The sequence below is a fragment of the Alligator mississippiensis genome, chromosome 5 (genome assembly GCF_030867095.1).
Source record: "Alligator mississippiensis isolate rAllMis1 chromosome 5, rAllMis1, whole genome shotgun sequence".
Classification (NCBI taxonomy): domain Eukaryota; kingdom Metazoa; phylum Chordata; order Crocodylia; family Alligatoridae; genus Alligator; species Alligator mississippiensis.
The window spans coordinates 86,848,942-86,870,284 of NC_081828.1; the positions used below are offsets into that span (position 1 = coordinate 86,848,942).

The 21,343-nt window shown below is 41.8% G+C and overlaps 1 protein-coding gene across 5 annotated transcripts in view; it reads right to left on the reverse strand.

Moving 5' to 3' along the window:
- FHOD3 (formin homology 2 domain containing 3) overlaps window positions 1–21,343 on the reverse strand; it is a 645,457-nt gene that overhangs the window by 538,237 nt on the left and 85,877 nt on the right. For all 5 annotated transcript variants that reach the window (XM_059728584.1, XM_019479159.2, XM_014611417.3 and 2 more), the window contains one exon: window positions 5,642–5,706. In XM_059728584.1, coding sequence (XP_059584567.1) covers window positions 5,642–5,706 — 65 coding nt within the window. The remainder of the gene's footprint in view (window positions 1–5,641; window positions 5,707–21,343) is intronic.

The following is a 21,343-nucleotide window of genomic DNA, read 5'->3' on the forward strand; positions in this document are numbered from 1 at the left end:
TAGTGCAGGGAGCTGGACCCGATGATCTTCCAAGGTCCCTTCTGGCCTTACAGTCTATGAAAATGTGTTCATCTGCGTTAATGCACAGTAGTACTGATTACAGCGCATCAAGTTAGTACCTGTTATTACAGCTATTAACTTAATGCGCTGTAATTACGGCGTATCAATGAACACGTAAACATGCCCAGTACATCAAAAAATCATGAGTCATACCTCCAAAAATCAAGTAATCTACTTAAAAATCATAAGATCTAACAATATATGAGGTATTTTATTTTCATTTGGAGATTGGAAGATTTCCAGGGTAGGTGATTGCACCAACTCTGGAGGGAGCTTATTCCACAGTCTGGACACCCTGACTGTAAGGAAGTTTTTCCTAATGTTGAGCCTGAATCAGTCTTTCAGGAGTTTGTGGCCATTACTCCTGGTTTTCCCCTTGGGTGCCCTGGTGAACAGTTGCTCACCGATCCCTTGGTGTACTCCCCTAGTGTAGTGGTAAGCTGCTACCAGGTCCCCTCTCAGCCTGTAGGTGTGTTGCGGGTTGCTCGTCCCGAGGTGAAGCACTTTACATTTCTTGACGTTGAACTTCATCAGATTCCGATCCACCCAACTTGCTAGCCTGTCTAGGTCTGCCTGTATCTGTAGCCTATCTTCAAGCATGAACACGCTTCCCTATAACTTGATGTCATCCATGAACTTGGCCAGTGAGCTCATCAGCCCCACATCCAAATCATTAATAAAGATGTTGAAAAGTAGTGGACCAAGCACAGACCCCTGTGAGACATTGCTGCCCACTTCTTGCCAGGATGACACATTCACTATGACTCTCTGGGTCCTATCCGGCAGCCAGTCTCTCAGCTACCTGACTGTCTCAGAGTTAAGCGCGCAGTCCTCCAATTTTCTCGTGAGGACATCTTGAGTTAACAGATCAAAGGCCTTTCAGAAGTCTAGGTATACAGTATCAACCTGTAACTGGAACATTAGTGAATTAGCACCACTTCAATCACAGATTTTTGGTCATTCAAAACTACCAAAGCTTGATTGAATATCATAAGTGGATACACATATATAGATATCTAAATGGGCATAAATCTATTACTTCATGATTATAGTATGTGTGTATGTGTGTTAACATCTAGAGGCTCTAGTCAGAGCCTGGCACACAATCATGCTAGGTATTATATTAAAATATGCTCATATAATGAAAATGCACCAAATAGCGTAACACCTCAGTACACATTGCGAGATAATTAATATGTACAACAAACAAATGTGGGAATCGCAAAGTAATAGTGAGATAATTACTATAATGAAATCAGCAGAAGACACAACATACTAATTGTCCTGCCATTATCATTACAAAAAATTTTCAAGGAATATAGACCTCTTCCCCCCTATTTTGGTCAGTGAGTACTTGATTAATTTCTCACAGACACTAAGGTCAGTGGTGTTGCTAGGGAAAGTAAACTGGCCTACAATTTAGTCCAAGAAATATTGGGAACTTAATCTTCTTAACAGGATTCCTAACAGTGTTTATGTTTCCTCTTTAAAGTCATATCCTTATTTACAGTGGAATTTATAAAGGCCTCAAATAATCCTTCTAAAGTGTAAACATATACATGGCCACAATAAAATTCTATTAAGGTACAAATCAGTAATATTTAGCCTAGAGAACCATAACTTACTGTAAATATCATTACATAAACCCAGCTCTAAAATTTGACAGATTTTGTAGAAAAAACCAGCTCTAAAACATTAAGGTACATTAAGGACTGATCCTGCACCACTCATGTCAATGCCAATCTTGACATCGACTTTGATGTCTGAAAGACTGAGTGCACAATTCTAATTGTAATTATGTTTTTTAAACAAAAAAAATGTTTTAAATAAAAAGGTCTTTAGATGTAAAAACTTATTGGAAAGATCACAACTTGCCTGGGAACTTTTCAGCTTGCTTAAACTTTGTTTTGACAGACTTGAACCAGAATTACATAAAACATGAAAAAGAACAGAAGAGTTGTAGTGGCAAAAAGAGTTATTTGTTCTTTCTTCCAGCAAGGCCTTAATTTGAGCTTGATATAATAAGACCCAAAAATCAAAGAAAAAAATTAGGTGTTAAATTAAAAGAGAGGGGAAGAATATGTTGAAATTACATGCCTGGTATCTTATATTTGCTGACAATTTCAGTGATTAAAATAACCTCTTTCTACCTCCCTTTTAAGTAGTTGCTTTAGTGACTAGTTGGGACATAGAGGGCACATAAAAAAACAAGTTAATACGCTAATGCACAGTAGAATATGCTACTGCGCATTAAGCATCACCTAAAAAGCATGTGCTTGTGCTACAGCCTAATACACATTTATTTAGTACCTCATACTAGAAGTACTAAATGTAATGCGAATTAGGAAAAGCACATCAATGCATGTGCAGACATGCCTAGAATGTGTGTACGTAAAACTCACAATAGATCAGCTTGCAGCCACTAAGTCCTTTAACAATAAAGTCCAATGAATTCCTAAGAGACTACAATCACCTAATACAGGAAATATAATTATGTCTAAATATATATATATATTTAGACATTTTGACCATCTATTTCTCAAAATGGAAAAGGAAAATAACAGCTTTACAGAGAGGGATATTTATGCATGGGACATCTATGAAGAAAGCAATTTCTTTGCTGTAAACTTTAACACAAATGATGATCGGATGTGGAATCTTGATCACAGCTATGTGGCAACAGAGTTGAAGAATACACAATGCTCTCTGATAAACATCCATAGCATGCTAGTGTTGACTTTGAACAGTCAGTTGCATTCTAACCACAATCTTTTCCAAGTATATTGTGAGGAAAGACTATTGTAATTATAGCACATAGGTGGGTGGGACCCAAAAAAATAGCTGAGGAAAGAAGTTTCTTATTCCAACAAACGCCATCTCAGTTTGCTTAGCTCCTGACCTCTACCCTGAAAAAGTAATACATCTTTCAACCGTAAAACCTAATGCTTATATTTTGGAAAAAAAGGCATAACATGAAGATGATGTGGATGTATACACAAGATGAAAAATAATAATCATGGACAGTGAAACACCCCTTCCCTTCAGTGACATCTGTAACAGAGGCACATCATTCCTGAGTGATCCTTACACTCAAAGCCTTCAAATTCCCACCATTGTCGCAAAAAAGTTTATTAAATCAACAATACAATCAGACACAGACTGAATCAACAGCTCAGATCTAAAAAATCCAAACTTTTACAGGGGGGTTGGATCTGAAATCTGATTGAAATCTTGCAGTTGGCTCTCATGCCTATTACAAACTAATCCAAAAATGCATACTCAAACACCTCCAAACATAGAAATTGGAAATCTGGATCTAAATTTTGCAACCTGGATCCATTTTTGCTTAAAGTTAAATTCATGATTTATAATTGAACATTATGACCACTGCTTTAGGACACATTTTCAAATAGAAACAGTTAACAAGTACATAATTAAATGCATACAAACAAGGGACATTTGTAACATGCCAATCAAGTAACTGTAAATGCAAGCAGATGCAAATGAGGTAATTGCATAAGCAAGCCCAGAACCTGATGCTTTGATTCCTAAACCAGTGCTTTCCAGCCAAATTAAAACCCTTACATGAAAAATATTTTTAAAATGTGACTCCAAGAAACATATGAAATATTCTCTTGTGCAAATGGTCTGCTCTGTTGAAGAAATTCCCATACCTAACCAGAACAAGCCTGTCTCCAAACTGTTTTTAATTTAGTTCATATTTATACAATCATCCTAGACTTGGCATCTTTACTTCTTCTCTAATGGCAAAGCACATACGCTTAATAATGGTCTACTGTAGTTCTTCAGTCAACTAGTCTAGGGGAATCTGTTTCTGCATCATGCAGCCTCGAGACAGATCTCAAGAGGAGGCATTTAAGGAATTCTGTAGGTTGTTTGTGCTCCGTTCAGATTCTCAGAAAGGCTATTTCAAAATGTGACCCAAGATTAAGAAAAAAGTTTAGCAGTATTCAAAATCTGACTTCATGAACTCTCTGACATTAAAAATCTCAGAAAGAAAACGAATCTGTACTCAGCATTCACCTTTAAAAAGGAGGACCCTTAAACCACATATGTCCCTAGTTCTGCTGTCTCCCGAATCAATCCCAGCACAAACATTAAAGTGCCAAAATACTGAAGAGCTGAACTAAAGGAGAAAAAAATACCTAGGGAGTATATTCTTTTTATGGACTCACACCATCTTTACTGTCTTTGCACATGACACCATGAGGACATTCCAGCCATTTGTAGTAGCTTCTGCCACTCAGGTTTGTAAATTGGGGGTACAATAAACCAGATGAGTATAAGCCAACAGTGTGCAGTTAGTGATAAAAAGCCAACAGCATATTAGGTTCTATTAACAGGAGTGTCACTTGCAAATCAAGGGAAACGATTATTTAGCTCTATTCAGCACTTGTGAGGCCTCGCTTGGAGTGCTGTGTTCAGTTTGGGCCTCAAACTTCAAGAAGAATGTAGACAGATTGAAGCAAGTCCAGCACAGGGCAACAAACATGATTTCAGGGCCTGGGAAGCAATACTTATGAGGAAAGGCTGAAAGAACCAGAGTCATATAGTCTGGATAAGAGAAGACTGAGGAGGGATTTCATAACAGTCTTCAAATACCTGAAAAAAATTACAGAGAGAATGGAGATGGGGCTTTTCTCTTTGGCCACTGGAGACAGGGATTAGGAGCAATGACCTCCAACTGCAGCAGGGGAAACTGACATTCAAAATTAGAAGGAACTTTTGGACTATGAGAGTGGTCAAGTATTGGAACAAGATATGTACAGACATTGTGGAATTTCTTTCAAAAGCAGGTTGGATAAACACTTGGTAGGGGTTGCCTTGAGCAGAGCGCTAGACTAGATGGCCCTGTGAGGTTCCTTCCAGACCTACTTTTCTATGATCCTAAGTGAGTTGCTGTACAGACAGCTGGATATAAATCTTCACTGCAATACACCTACTCTGCAACAAATGGAATGGCAAAGGAACCACCCCTTATGCAATTTTGGCACCATGAGATCACTTAGGTACACCTGAACTACATTTTAATATTAGTTCTGTTTAGCTTTTCTCACAGCAGCAATATTCTAATCAAAAGTCCTTTCAAATCAATGGCATAATAATGACAATGCACATGACCAAGATTTGCAATATTCTGAGCATTAAATATCATGTGCTATTAAAACACAGAAATTGCAGTCACTAGCAATTTCTCTGGTCTCCGTCTTGACTCAGCATACATCATCTGCTTTAAGTGTCTTCACAACACATCATTAACATCACTCCCAGCTTACAGTGACAGATGCCAAAAGCTTCATTGTTTCTTAATAAATAAATTATGAAAACTGACATGACAGAAAAAGAAAAAAAATCAACATTTGTCACTTTCCCATCCCTAAAAAAGGCCAAATTTTCTTTACTTTGCAAGATTCTACTGAATTCATTAAGACAGGTCCTTTATCCCAGCTTTCAACAAAACAAGCTTAATTAATATTCTGGTAAAACTCATTTCCTAGACTTCTCTCTCTCTCTCTTTTATTGGTCATCCATCATGATAAGTGTGTGGAACGTCACTTACCAATGCAGGCATGGACTCTCACAGAGAGCTGGGTCCTCAGAATTATACTGTGCTTCTTACCCCTCCTAGGGGAAAAAAAAGGGGAAATATTTATGCCAAGCTTTCAGACCAGTGAAGAGTAGACCCTTAACACTCAAGGTCATTTAACATGATAATGCAAGAATCTCACGTTAATGATGTGAGATTACAAGCAGTGAAGTGTTTCAACCTTCATAAAAATATTTCATAACTATTCCTTTCATTGTTAAACATTTCAGGAAAAGATAACATTAAATTATCTTAATTCTGTCCACATGCTTTCTCATACCCATTTTGATAAGTGCTTAATTGTATGGCCAGTTACTATTGCCATATCAATAAAATTCATCTTTTTCCCCCACAAGATAAAGCCCATTTCATCTAGGTATTATTCCACGTCAAAATGAAGAACCATAATGTGTCTGGATGTCTTAGTGCTTTTGTGATTATTGAGCAGAATGGAACAGGGTTGTGATTAGTGACATAGGTACCTAAAAGTGCCACTCAGACATCCAAGAGAGAGAATGGGATCTAGACCTCAGGGAGCTATTTCTATCCCTAGTTGCCTACATATAAATACAGGGCACTTTGCAATGGATCGTGACTTCAACCAGATCAAAACCATGTTTCACAAGGGAATACTGTGATTCTTCTCTTTGACACAGGCTACTACCATACCTTATATCAGGTTTTTTTATCCACAGTTATTTCAGAAAAAGAGCAAGTTTTGCTTATTTTTAATAACAAGGAAGGAATCGCTCTCCTAGAAAGTCTGCCAGGAAACACACACGTGTGTGTGTGTGTGTGTGTGTGTGTGTGTGTGTGTATACATGCATATACATATTATATATATAATATTTTTCCTGGCAGATTTCTAAGAGAGTAATTCCTTCCTTGTTATAAAAATAAGTAAAAGTCCCTTTTTTCTGAAAGAACTGTGAATTAAAAAAAAAAACAAAACTGATACAAGGTATGGTAGTACCCTGTATCAAAGAGAAGAATCACAGTATTGCCTGGTAAATATATATACATATATTTAACAGGCCATATATAGAGACAGACAGACAGACAGACAGACCTGGAACCACTAGGCCTAGGAAAAATCAGAAATATATAAGTAACTGAGAAGACAGGTTAGAATGGAATTGTTTATATACTCATAGCTAAGGTACACTGCCACTCTTGTAATATGATTTATCATAGATTTAAATCAAACCTTTATATTCCATTGCCCATCACATGCACATTTTACAGTGGTATACAATTAAATTTTACAATGTAGAAAAACTCGTCTAAGACTATTTTTGGTCTGCAGGTCTTTTGAAATGCCAAGCACTGACATACTATTCACCCACATCTGTTCCATATAGCAAGGATTTTAAACCCATTTTTTCTGGAGAAGTTCCAATTTCAGTACTATCTGCCTACCTAAATTCCTCCTGCAGTTTCCAGTGAACACAACAACCTTCAGCACTTTGTCTCTTGTGAATTGTGTACAGCTGTCCCTTTCTACCACAGAGGCAAAATAACTCTCACAGAATATCTAATTTGCAAAATGCTTCAGCACAGCTGGAAATTAAAGATGGCAAATACATGGTTAAATTAGTAACATTTATTGGCATGTTTTATTCATATCACTGTGCTGTGCTCTTTTTATAGCACTTGATTATGGATCTTAGAAATTTAAAAACTCACCTTCTAAGCTCCATTTTTTTGCATTGCTATCACTGACAAAACAGGGGTGGGAGGAGTGGGAGAGAACTAACCCACAAAAAAAAAGATACTAAGACAGTTCAGTGTTTAGGGTGCTTGCTTGCAACTAAAAGGGCCTAATTTCGTTTCCTCACTATCGCAGATGTCCTATGTTACCTTGGACATGTCACCTACTGTCAGATCTACAAAGGTACTTAAGTCTAAATATCTTTGCGGACGTGAGGTCATATTGCTGTGTCTCAGATTTTCCATCTGAAGGGCATAAAAGCATGTCCTCTGTCCATACCTCCTGGTCTCATGAGGATAAAGATTGCAAGGCACTCGGAAAATGTAATGGGTGGTAGATAAGAATCTAAAACAGAAAAGGGCAGTAAAAACAAACAAACAGTGATTTCAGATAATAAACAGTGAAGTGGTTTATGAATATTATTATACTGTAAGTGGTATCTTTTCTTTCTATGAAATATACTGTTTAAAAAAAAGGTCCACTCTAAGATGTAGTATCTTTCACTGCCAGTACACACAATCCCAAACAATATAAAGAGGTTGAAATGTGGCAACCAGTGGCCATAAAGCTGACAAAAAATAATTTTTAAAATAAAATTTTCTATTTAAATAGAGATTATTAACGCATTGGAGAAAGTTAAAAAAAATGGAAAAGAGTAAATTGCTATGGAAAGAAAAGCATAAGCTATCCTGGTTGCCTTGTCCTGACCTTATCCTGGAAGCCATGCAATGGTAGTGAGAAGAAATGGGTTGTCAGGTTAATTTAGCTGCTTCCAGGCACATTGGTGACAGCAGCACAGATACAGCTATTTGCTTTCTGCTGTTTCAACAGGAAGCAATAATTCCATTCTTCATTCCACTAATACTGGACATAATAATTATAAATAAGAAAGGCACTTTTTGCCTATGCACAGATAGTCTACCCTCGTGCCAGCTGATCATTTTCCTCTCACTTCTGATTAGTCCCTTGATATCAATTCCCAGTCAATTCTGCTCTTCTCAGACTGTACTTATTCAACATCTTTCCTACCTACCTCAGAGGATCAACTATTTAACAAATACAGAGCATAATGGTATTAAAGGAAAGGGAGGATGCAACAAAGGGATCTTATTAAAGAGAAGTATTTAATGTTGAATGTGAATTTAAACATGTAGCACTACATCCACAAAGTCAGTGACACAAGAATGAATGGAGTCTAGTTTGGTTTGCAAAGATAGCTTACAGAATCTTTATTAAGGTGTTAATGCATGAGGCAGATAGAATGCTGCCCAGTTTTCAGATCTGGTTATAGGATTACAATGCAGTCTTTTTTTTGTTTGTTTTTGGTGGGGTGGGGGGAGGAAGTGGAGAAGGGAGGAGTAGGGGAGTGTTTGTCACTGAGACAAAAAAAAGAGAGAATGCCCAAAGTAATTTTTAAAAAGACTTACACTTCAAGTTATAACCTCATTTACAACAATTAGCTAGTGCTAATTAGACAGTTCAGTGAATGGATCATCATCTGATGAATTGTATTGTGTCTTCATTCTTCTGAAATACGACAGAGTAAATACCAGAGTTCATTAATGACATTTACCTTGCTGAAAAATTTCAAGATGTACTCATGAAAATAATGATAGTGAAGTTATAAGATAATGCTGTGGCATAAAGAAAAATTTAACTTATTTTATCACAGTAAGAAAAATTTAACTCAATTTCAGAATTGTCTAATATATAATTATATCCATTTACCTGCTCTGTGTGACAGTATTCCTTAACCCTTTTGCTAATTAATGATCAAGTTCAAATACAGAATATTTCTCCATAAACTTTTTTTTTTTACTTCTACTAGGATCATGCAGTGGAAAAATTAAACTCAGTTCTGAAATAACAACCACGTCCCCAGAAAAGCAACTGCATAAACACTGGACAGTGACTACATTGCAATGCTCAGCAGAAGGTGAAATATGGGCTTTATCCAGGACAAACAAATATATTTTGGTATATGTATATTACAGAAACAGTAAAAGGCAAGCAGAAAACTACAAGCAAACCAAACTCCTTTTCCCATAAATGTTTTCTTTCAAATGTGCACCAATGAGAAACCTTATTCCACTAACCCTAGTGCATACTAAATATGTTATAATTACACATGAAAGGGGTTTCATTTAACCCTCATTTACACATTAGGGTCAACTCAAATTAAACACTACACTCCTTTTTTAGGAACAACATAATTGAGGTGTTGGTTTTTAATGGACATGTGCTACTAGTGTAATAACAAAAGCAGCATTGTATCCAATATGCATCCATGATCTGAAGCCAAGAAATATAATGGATGATCTTCCAACACTGTTCCGTGACCAACTGTATAATTAAAGACTTTTTGACCTCCTGAGTCCTTCAGTTCACAGCCAATGCCAACTGGAATCCATAGGAGGGAAAATATACTGAAAAATTCTTCAGGTTTGAGACTTATGGACAGACCTTGTATGAACAGTATTATTACCCTTTCAATGCAAGACATGGGTCTGAGGAAGAGAAAATTGATACTATAAGTATTCAACAGGACTGCTAACCCTTTCCTATAATAGTGAATGGAACAGTATCAATTCAGGGGTGTTAGAAATCCTAAACACCTTGTCATCAAAAGAAAAGGTATAATTAAGTATGTACAATTGTCAGCATGTCCCTAACTTTAGGTGCATGAATAATGTAATGGACTCTGATGGGTCTAGCCCTATTGGCATTCTTAAACCTATATGCACCTCAGCTTTTTGCTGGATCTGGGTCTTTGCATGAAAGGATGATCTACCTCGATCAAGGGTGTTTATAAGACTAGTGTAATAACAAAAGCAACATTATAATCAGTTATTTGGACAATAGGCAACTTTGCTATGAAAGTCTAATGTAGACACATACTATTTGCCTCAGAGGTACTAAACTGTAAAAAAACAAAACAAAAAAAAAACACCCTATAAAACAACCTTCAGAGAACATGTTTCAGCATGGTAATGGCATCCCATCCTCTGGTATAATTTTTACACTACTATTGGCAAAAGACAAATGAAATTAGAAGATGGGGATGTACTGAATGACCAATAGGCAAGTGACAGGTCACAAAATGAACACAATCAGGGATAGAAGGGGAAGAGGTTTCAGGGTTAAGGTGAATCCTGAGCCAAACAGTGGAAAATAGACAAGGGAGAAGATTCCAATCAGCTTCAACCCCTTTATGCTAAGTAAAAAGGGCCCTAGAAGCATAGGGTGGATTTCCTAACAAATGTAGACAGCCCTAAGGCCATCATCCAGGGATCCACTTGCAAGCCCTGGTCTTCCTGAGAGTGGGAAGGCATGATAGCAGAAGGCCATTGCATGCAGTCCTCCAGATTCAAGGCAGTGCTGCAGCTACTAGTCCAGCTCCAAGAGTGTGATATAATTGAGACATCTGTGTAAGTGAGGAACAGATAGGCCCTGGAACTGCCCAGTACCACAGGGGTACTAGGGTCACTTAAAGCTACAACAGGCCTTTTCCCTGTGTTGGTGTTGTGGGATCGTGTGCTCTCTGGTGCCCTTAGTATAATACCATAAAATCTTGAACTTACCATAATTAAAATGGAATAATTTAAAATGTACGTTTTCTCCCCAACATAATGTAACACCTGCCTGTGAAATGAAGGGACATCATCCAGAAAAAACAATTTACACACATGTAAAATGAAATCCCATCAGGTGATGTGGTTCATTATCCAAATAAAATGTTTGTGCTTCTCTCACCATTAAATCAGTGCAAGTAGAAAAGCAACTGTTCATATTCCTTTCCTGGGAATTTTGAAGTGGAGATCTTAACGCTGCTACTTCTTGGACTTTATGAAGCACAGCCCTTTCAAAGGTACTGCTGGTCTAAGTGATGGGTACCTGCTAAGCAAGACTGCATCACAGCAAGGCTAAGGACAGACATTCAAAAAGCCTGAGCCTGAAGTGATTCAATCTTTGCAGGTTAATCTAACCTGCAGAGAGTGAACTGGTTTGCAAGAGGACAGACATTATGCACATGCCTGCAGTGGCCCAAGCCAGAAGCCGGGGGGCGCTAGAGCACGCCTGCTAGCCACGGTCAAAGGGGAGGGAAGAGGGATGCCCTCCAAGGCTCTCACTCCTTCCTGCTGTAGCAGAGGGGGCATGGCCAGGCCACAGCCAGAGACTCACGGGGCGGGGGGGGGGGGAGGAGGTGAGCAGCTGCTGCCAGGCCGAGGAGTGGGGGTGAGGAAAAAGTCCTCTCTCTGAAGCAAGCATGTATTGAACACAGCAATTTGCAGCCTCAGACATACATCAGGGAACTACCAAAAATCTTTGCCTAAGCTAAAATACAGCCCAGTAAAACATAGCATACACAACTTAGTCTAACTTAAAATGTAAACCAGGAAGACGAGAGAAAGCTTTGCATAAATCTTACATAATCCTGAGGGCAGTGTCTCCTTACAGTCAAAGAGATTCAGGGCTTGTGGTAGAGGTGACATCTTTTATTAGACCAATTAGATTTTTGGCCAAAAATTTTTGGTTTTGGTTAATCTGCCTATGGGACAGGGTGCTCTGGAAGCGCAAGCAGTGAGGGGGTTTATTCCAACCTCCTTTTCCTGTTTCACCAGCAGAGACTGCAACCAGGGTCTGGTGGGCACAGCAGAGCAGCCCTTGCCAGTATGCCTCACCCCACCTCCCTCTCCCAGCCTCACTGTGGAATTAGCCCCCTCACTGCCTGGCTGGCTGCAAGCTGTGGAGACTGCAGCCAAACCCTGGGGGTGGGGGGCAGGGGCAGGGGCAGAGAGGGAGGAATTAACTCCCTCCTTGCCTGGCTCCAGGCCAGCCACAGAGGTGCAGCCAGGCTAGCAAACATCAGCTCCAGTCCAAGGGGATGGAATTAACCCCCTTTCTGCCCCTTTGCCTCAGAAGACATAGCAGGATAATTCTGGCCATGCACCACCACTGCCCCAGCTACAGAGCAGAATAGAGGGGCCAGGCACTACTGTGGAGCAGAGAGCCCTGCCCAGCCCAGAGAGCATACCGGGATGCTGGGGGAGTCTGGTTTATCTTAAACCAGCAAGGAGTCTGGGACAGACATTACATAAACCGGTTTGACCCAAATCAGTTAAGTCTGATACTACATTCAACCAGCTTTATCTCAAATCAGTGTCAGCCATTTTCAAACTCGTTTATGTGCGCTGAACGTCTGTTCCGTTAGTTTCTGATCACTTAAACCAGTTTATGTGCAACTTCTATCCCTAGCCCTAGAGTTAAAATGAGAACAAAAGCAGCTCCATAAACACATTTCCAGACGTCAGGGGCGACTGGTGCCTCCTGAGTTTGGGGAGGCACAATTTATATGCAGGCCTGACAGCGGGACAAGAGCAACCTATTCACTCCTATACTTCTGTGCCACGGCTTAGTGCCTCCCCCCGCCCTCAGGTGGAAAAAAAACTGCCCTGTCCTGAGTGGTACCAAGTCGAAGGCCAATCTCAGAGGGAGCACGTGCACCCCCTACCAGTCACCAGTGGCAGACATGAACATACTTTATACTTCCATTCTATTTCTCCCTAGTTTTTTCATCCTATCAAAGTACAAAACCATAGCCCTGAGGAGGTAGGCAGAAATGGCCTGTCATGAACCAAAAAAAAAAAAAAAAGTTGAAAGAGGGCATAAATTAAATGCCAAATATTCCATATCCTGGCAGAAGAATGACTAAAATCCTCTCCACCTCTTCTATGAATTATATTTGAATGTTTACATATGAAATGAAGTCTTAAGACTTTAACCGTGTGTTTAGAATTTTCAAGGGTTGAATTTTATTTTGGTACTTCGTGTTAGGAATATTGGGAAGAAAATGAGATGGAGTAAGTGCTTGCGCTTCTGCACTGCCTGCTACTGTATTAAACTTTGCTGTTGAGAATTTCTTGCTATAATGATTCTTGAAGTTGATAGTTATTGAGCATATGGTTATTTTGCCATGAGCTAGAGAATAAGCTTCCATTATGAGTGCAGAACCATAAATATTCAGAATTTGAGAACTGAGCTAATCAGATCACAGGCAGAAAGAATAAAACAGAATAAAATGATACTATCCACGTGGGCTCTGTGCAAAATTCTGATCAAGGAGTACACATAATGGTGCCTGCTGGAGTCAGAGGCCAATTTTAACACTTGTGATGACTTTGCTCATCCTCGGCATCCAGGCTAGGGACAGACATTCAAAAAACCTGAGCCTGAATTGATTCAATCTTTGCAGGCTAAATCAGTTTGTAACCCAGACAGACATCCCAGAAATGCAGGGACATGCCTGTAGTGTCTCAGGCTAGAAGACTGGCGGGGGGGGGACACTAAAGCAGCCCTCCCTTCCCTTCCACAGGGCAGAGCTGGGGGGGGGGGGGGGATGTGGCCAGGCCCTGGACGATAGTCTGATTATTCCCCACCCCCACCGAGCTGTCCAGCAGGAAATGTTTATCACCTTTAACTCAGTGTTTATCAAGCAGAGATGTGGGTTTTCTGGAATTTTTTTTAACTGAGCTGTGCTCACGGGCAACATCTTCAACTGATTTCAATGAGCCTAGAACATGATTCTCATGAGAAAGATCAGGGGGAAGTGTGTAAGTGTATTTGGATTTTAGTCTTACTGGCATTAATTCATACATCCCATTTCCAATAAAATAATACAAAATGGTTAAACAGGTTTACACCCCCATTCCAGCCAAAATGCAAAAGAAATACATTTTATTTAATTCTAAAAGGCCATATGAACTTCCACCCAGTTCACATACTCAGCCACAGAGAAAAAGGCATTTATTTTATCAGCTCTTCATCATTTATTTCGTAGGGCATTACCATCATGCACTGGCTTTCTGGCAACTTAGCATGACCTGCCATAATCTCTTCTAGCAGATCTCTAGAAATAGATAGGTCACAACACGAATCAGACAATTAAGAGATTCTAGGGCAGGGGTTGACAATATTTTCCAGCAGACTGAGAAAATAACACCTGTAACCTCTATTTGTAAGATACTGGTGTGCTGTTCACGGATGGTGGGAGATCCACAAGTGGCCCGAACCTTGTTGTGGCAGCACAGCTCCAGTCACTTCCCTGCCATCCACCCCAAGGTGCATGTCCACCCACTGCCAGCAACGAGCTAAGCTTGGGCTCTGCGGGCCCTGTCACAGCTGCTTGCAGACTCCCAGCTGCACGCCGCAGCTGGCCCAAGCTCTGGGCAAGCCACTGTCACCCACCAAAGAAGGCTGCTCACAGCAGCTGGAGGAGAGGCTGCTGGCATCTGTGTTGGGGTCCATGCAGCCTCAATCCAACTTGTTGCTGGCAGCAGGTGCATGTGCACCTCAAGGCAGATAGCGGTGAAGGAGTTGGGACTGTGCTGCCACAACAAGGATTGGGCCCCTTGCAGCTCGCCTGCCATCCGCTCTGAGACGCATGTGCCAGGCAAAAAAACGTCATGTCCCATGCTGTGGCATGCAAGCCAGGGGGTTGCCTACCCTCTACTACGGTTAATTCTTTCTTTAGAATGTTTTAAAAACTATATCCCAGACCTAATATTGCATATGCTATGTTATTTTCAGGCACTAGTAACATAGTTTAGTTTCAGATGAATTTTTAGGGAGAAGGGAGGGAAATGTAATTAACTATGCAGATTTATTATCAAGCATAAGTTTAACTGACCCAAATGATATTTTCTCAAAAAGATATGTCTGAGAATAAAAAACAGAAAGTTTCCTATTCCTCCCTTTTCTGTTTTTAGTAGTCTTGGAGGGTTTGCAAGTGTTAGGAGGATCAGAGTTCAAAAGTCTGGGCACCGGGCTTCTGAAATTTATGCTGAGGTAAAACAAAGGAAATTAAAAGGCTACAGTAGCTCAATGGGCCTAGCATTAGACCTTTGACATTAAAGGACCTTGCTTTGGATCCCAAAGGGCCTGAAATGGTGTTTCATCTGGCTCTCTGGGGTTAGATAAAATGAGCGCCCAACAGTATGGGGGAGGGGAAAGGAAGGGGAGAGTTCAGAGCAGGGGGTTAGAGTACACGTGACCGCCAGTCTACAAGTAGCGACATGTTCTATTATCTAAAAAAGCTGTGAAATAACTCTGTGCCTCTGCTTTTTCTCTTGAGTATGTGAAGTTTTGGAGAACAAAGCAAACAGCCAAAAGTACACCTACATGTGCACTTTACTGTGGAGTAGACTAATTAGCTCCACAGTAAAGCCTGGTATTAAGCTGCAGTAAACTAATTAACTCTGGCATAAGACTAGTACTACTGGGGACAGTACGATCTTATGGCGGAATACTTTATGCACTGAGACTCATGTACAGATGCTAACTAGGAGCATAAATTGCTGACGGCCTGCTCCACTCCAGCTCAAATTGCTGCTGTCCTGGGAGCACATGTAGATACTGCACCCAGGAGCAGTTTACCCTGGAGTGAACCGTGCCAGAGTTTATTGTGTTGCATTAAATTCATGTATAGATACACCCACTAAGAAGAGCATCTGCTGGTATTAGGAGCAAGGCCTCATGCACTACAATCAGAAGTTGGACCTAAATGCTGTTGTCAGGTTCTATAAGGATGCAGCACCCTGAGGCTGCAACCTGCAGATCCTGCAGCTACTTGAACTGAAACAAGACTTTTAATTAATTGTATATGAAACAACAGGAGTCTAGCAAGTACTACGTCACATACTGTCCCTATAATTTCAGTCTTAAAAAAAATGTGCTGTTGGCAACACAGCTGCATCACAGAGTTTGGAAGAGAAGCTGGAGGTTCTGGCAGCTGAATTCAGGAAACAGAGAACTTGTAGCACATGAGTAAAGAGTGCTACAAAGAGTTAGGCAAAAAAAGAGTGGGATGGCAAAAAAAGTGCATTAGCTGAATGTGCCCAGTAAAATATTGACGATGAAACTGCCATATTTACGCTTCAAACGTGTTGTTGTGATGAATAAGGATGTCCAGACTGTGTCTAGCTGTTTGCTGTCTGAGAGGAGAAAATTACTGCACTGATTTATATTCAGATCATATTTTTAAAATTATCTTCATAACCATGAGGATTAGAAACATTTAAAAAAAATAAATCACTGGAGCACAATGCTTTGGCAAGAGGTGGATTATGTGGTAAATTCTATATTCATGGAATTATGGAAGCCACCAGGCTGTGTGGTAAGAGTCCCAATTCAGTAAGGCATGTGCTTCAGTAACTTCCTGAACTGGGGCCTGAATATCACAGGCTGTTTTTAGAGGTTAATTCTAATTTTAATGCTGTTCTGAAAGTACCCAGGAACTGGAGATCAGCCCAGTTGTTGCTAGCTAGTAATCTGTGAAACAGAAAATAACTAGCTTTGTATTGCTGGCTTGACTGATTTTCAAAAGTACATCTTGGGGTGGAAGGAGGGAACAAACCTCAAATTAAAAACATATTTTCTTTATACCCACTCCTTGTTGAAAGACCAAAATAATAGGTTTTTTTTTCTTTTAAAGCAAAAGGCACAGTCATTTTCCACCTCTGGCCAGTATGCCTGTTGCATCTTTTTTTTAACAGAACATGATTTATAAGTACATGTGCTTTGTTTCATTTCGAGATGGATCAGTTACATAAAACCTCCCACCCTGCATGCTGATGAATAGCTCTACACTGGCAGAATTTAAGGGTCACTGCCCAAAACTAAAAGACTGTGATTTCACTGCCATGGTTTTAAGATGAAATTTTAAATAACCCTTCCCTCTAGGCTGCTTCCATGCATGAAGAATCATATAAATACCACCACCTTTACCATTTGGTTTAACATATAATTTTGTGCATGTTCATGCAGAATGTATTTGTCCTTTGTGGAGGTGCACCAATACATTGGTCCCATACTGGATTGGCACCTACAATGAGGACAATTGAGAGTATGGGCAATCAGCTTTTTTTGTCTGGAATAGCCAATAATGTGGCTGATAAATGCCTCATGCATGCACACAGCCGCAGCCAGCCAGGAGCTCAGCCCAGCAGCATGGAGAGCAGCTGGGTCTGGCTGGTAAGTCTGTTTTGAGGGAAGGGCAAGGAGGGGATGAAAAAGTTGTGGGGGAGCGCAGATCAAGGCCCTGCGGTGAGGGAAGGAGTGGGGCTGGGGCAGGTGCTGCCCAGCTGGGGTGGGATGAAGCACAGGATAAAGCCGCAGCTCATCTGGGGAGCACGGGGGGCAGGAGGTGGTGGCTCCCACTGCTGTGTGCACCTCAGGAGGACTTGGGGGGCATGTGCTCCTGGATCTGTGCATGGGGAGGGGCGGACTGCCACTCCAGGCTAGGGCTGGCGCAGCGCCGGGCTCTTCCCAGTGGGAACTGGGCCGGGCTGCACTTGGGGCATGTGACAGCAGCATTGGCAGGTGGCTTGGGGAGAGGTTGCAGCCACCCCAAAATTCACTGCAGCCCCCACTCCCAGCACCAGCGTCACGTCGCGTGCCCCAAGCACAGCCCCAACCCAGCCCCCCTGGCCAGGAAGAGCCTGGTGCACCCTGCTTTCACTCTGCACACAGATGCAGGGGCACACGCCCCCCCATGCCCTCCCAAGGTGCGCACAGCAGCAGGAACTGCCCCCCCCATCACATCCCCTGGATGAGCTGCAGCTCTGTCCCATGCCCTTCCCCACCCAGCTGGGCAACGCCTGCCCCAGCCCCTGCCCCAGCACCACTCCCTCCCTCACCGCAAGGCCTCAATCTGCACCCCCCATGCCCTTTCCTCCCCCGTCCCCCCACAACAGACTTACCAGCCTGACACCGATCACCACGCTGTGGGGCTCCATATTGGAATCGGATTGACATTGGCCAATATGGTTCATTAAAAATCGGCCACTGGTATCGGCCCAAAAAATCAGTGCACCCTTAGTCCTTTGCCAGCTGTTCACAACTGGGCCAATCAATAACAGATACATTATTAACAATGATAACATTTGCCTTCAGTGAGGCAAGGAGATATTTTAAACTTAGTGGCATAGACAACACCTTTATCCAGAAATATCTGCCACTGATTTACAATACAAAAAATGTTAAACTATTCATATTATGCATGTGTGTTCTGTAAAACAGTGTATTCCTTTTTCTTCTCTCTCTCACCCTCTCTTATTTGCTATGCGCACCTGCTTGCATCCTGTCTTTTAAATAGCCTGTTAGCTGTTCAGGACAGAGACCATCTTTTTACTGTGTTTGTACAACATCTAACTCATAGGGACTTCATCCTGTAAAGCCTTAACACTCTACTAGTATAAAACCGATTCAAATTGTATAGAATTTATTACAGTAGTAATGTTAAATATTATTATAACAATAATAAACTTAACCAGGGCTAACTTTTCAAACCATTAAATGGACTTTGGTGGCACAGTTCTCATTAAAACTAATGGGAGTGAAAACCTGCTAAACTGTGAATTAAAAACCCATTCATGTGTGGAGTGAGTATGTATTTTTCTCTGATAAGAATAGGTTTTTCATAATGCTGATTTCTGCAGCATTTAACTTTTCATATTTAATCAGAAGTGGCATTGCTAGCCCTTAATGTTGCCTAGCTGACTTTCCAAATGTGGGAGGAACCCAGATGTAGGCAGGCACTGAGGTCTTTCTGAACATGCAGAGAAACTCTAGCTCCACTGCTACTGCCCTCAGCTTTCCAAAGCAGCAGCAGCAGCAGCAAATTAACAAGACTCTAGTTACCTTCATTCCTGCTACACAGAAAGCTCCAGGCAACCGTTAAGCTGTCAGACTGCCACTTGGGTGAACTGAACAGAGCACATGACCGTGCTAGAGTCCTTTACAAAGGGAGAGTAACAACTAGCTTTTCAGCAGCCGAGAATGGGCAGGAATGAGTGGGCTTCTTCAAAAAAAATACTGTACTTGTGTCAGTTCCAGCACAGCCACCCTCTGTCCTGCTCTCTCTGTCTACTTTTATGCAATTCTTTGATAACAGAGGTGGATTGATGGACCACTAATCTCATTTATTGATTTATTGCAACATTGGGCATTTGTCAGACACTCTCCAAATACTGATGAAGAACAGTTCTTGTTCTGACCAACCCACAGTGAAGGAAAGTCACCACTGCAACAATATTAGAAGAATGTCATTTACATTTCCACAAGCATGTCTCAAATTTTAGAAAACAGTCCCTCGTCAGCAAAAATAAAATACCTCATGTTCTCTCTACCGGCTTAGCTGTGAATGTATAGCAACTAATGCAAATAAATAACCCAACAAATTGGCAACAAAGATGATAAAAGAAAGCAAAACACCATTTTGTCTAATCCAAGGAGAGCTGTAAAGTTCCAATCAAATATTCAAGAAGTAAAGTCAATTACCAGACAATGCTCCTCCTGGAACCAAAGCAACAGGTTCCTGGCTAGAAGGTCATGCCCCTCAACTTAGGGTCACAATGACTGTCATATTTGGGGTCAGGAAGGAAGTTTACCACATGGTTGGACTGGTATGGACTATGGGGGTTTTTGCTTTTCTTCTGTAGTGGGAGGCATGGCCCTCTACTCTGGATCTGTTGAGTCTGTATTGACAACATTTTATAGAAGAAGTTGGTTGCTGTGGTTCCCCTGCTTTAAATGTGGCAGGCTACGGTGTTAGGTTTCTGTTGTGTCAGGGTTGATGGCAGCTTTTTATATAGAGTTTAGATTATGGTTTGTATGGGATGGTTTGAAGAGATGATCTTGCCTCAGGCAGGGGGTTGGACAAGACGCCCTCTTGAGGTCCCTTCCAGCCCCATTTCTATATGACAAGCAGAATACTTTTATTCAACTGCCCCCCCAAATATTCTCTATGACAGGTAGGCAGATCATGAAAAGGTCACCATGAATGAATATAAGTCAGATGTTGTTTTCATAACATAAGGCAGGGGTTTTCAACCTTTTTTAATGAGTGTACCCCTCCTGGACTGTACCCCCAAGACAAGCAGAAGGGGGGTGGTCCCCTGGCAGCCAACTGACAAGCAGGAGGGGTCCCCCGGCAGCTGGTCAACCAGGGGCAGGAGGAAGGGTGGTGTTGGCAGAGAAAATTAATTATCTGCACATGCCTGCTTGTCAAAGATGACACGGCACCGGTGGCAGCAGGACCCAGGGAGAGCCAGTGGCAAGAGCCAGCAACTGAACAAGAAAGCCCACACAGCTTCACCCCAACCCCAGGCCCCCCACACACCCAGGCCCCAACTGGAAGCCTCTGCAGTTTGTGGCCTGGTGACCCTTTGGATGTTCCCCACCCTCCCTTTGCCCAAGTGGAAACTCAGATAAGATTGGACAGAGGGAGAGGGGGAAAATTCTGCAATCAGCCCATGCAAGCTGGGAACCACCTGGTGCTGGCTGGGGCAGACTGGAGCCATAGTGGATGGCAGGCAATCTGGAAGTGCTGGCAGCAGGCAGGGGGAGAGGTGGGAACTGCTAGCAGGTGGGTGAAGCAGTGGAAAGCAACAGTGGGCATGGGGAGTGGCGAGTAGGGGAGTGGCAGGAAATGGTGGTGGACAGGGGCAGTGGTGGCGGGGGCTTGGAAGCGGCGGCTGGGAAGTGGTGGCAGCAGTAGTGAGCAGGCATGTGGGAGGAAAAGCAGGAAAGCAGTGTGGGAGTGGTGGCAGCAGCGGGCAGGAGCGCAAGGCCTGGCCACAGTACCTGCATGACTGCATCGCTTGAGGATTGCCCTTAAAGCATGAGATTCCTACGCAATGGAGCTGGCAACCCAGCTCCATCTCTCTCTCTCTCTCTCTGTCCCACCCCACCCACCATAACCCCACACCCTTCCACAGGCCCTAGCCCAACCACGTACTCCACACCCACACCCCACACACCCTACCCCACACATACACCCACTCCTCAACCACACCCCTCCACATTACCCCCCTTACCGCCCACACACAATATACAAGAGTAGGACTGTATTTTGAGATATTATGCAATTGCCTCTAGATACACTATGCAAGCACACAAATCAGGAC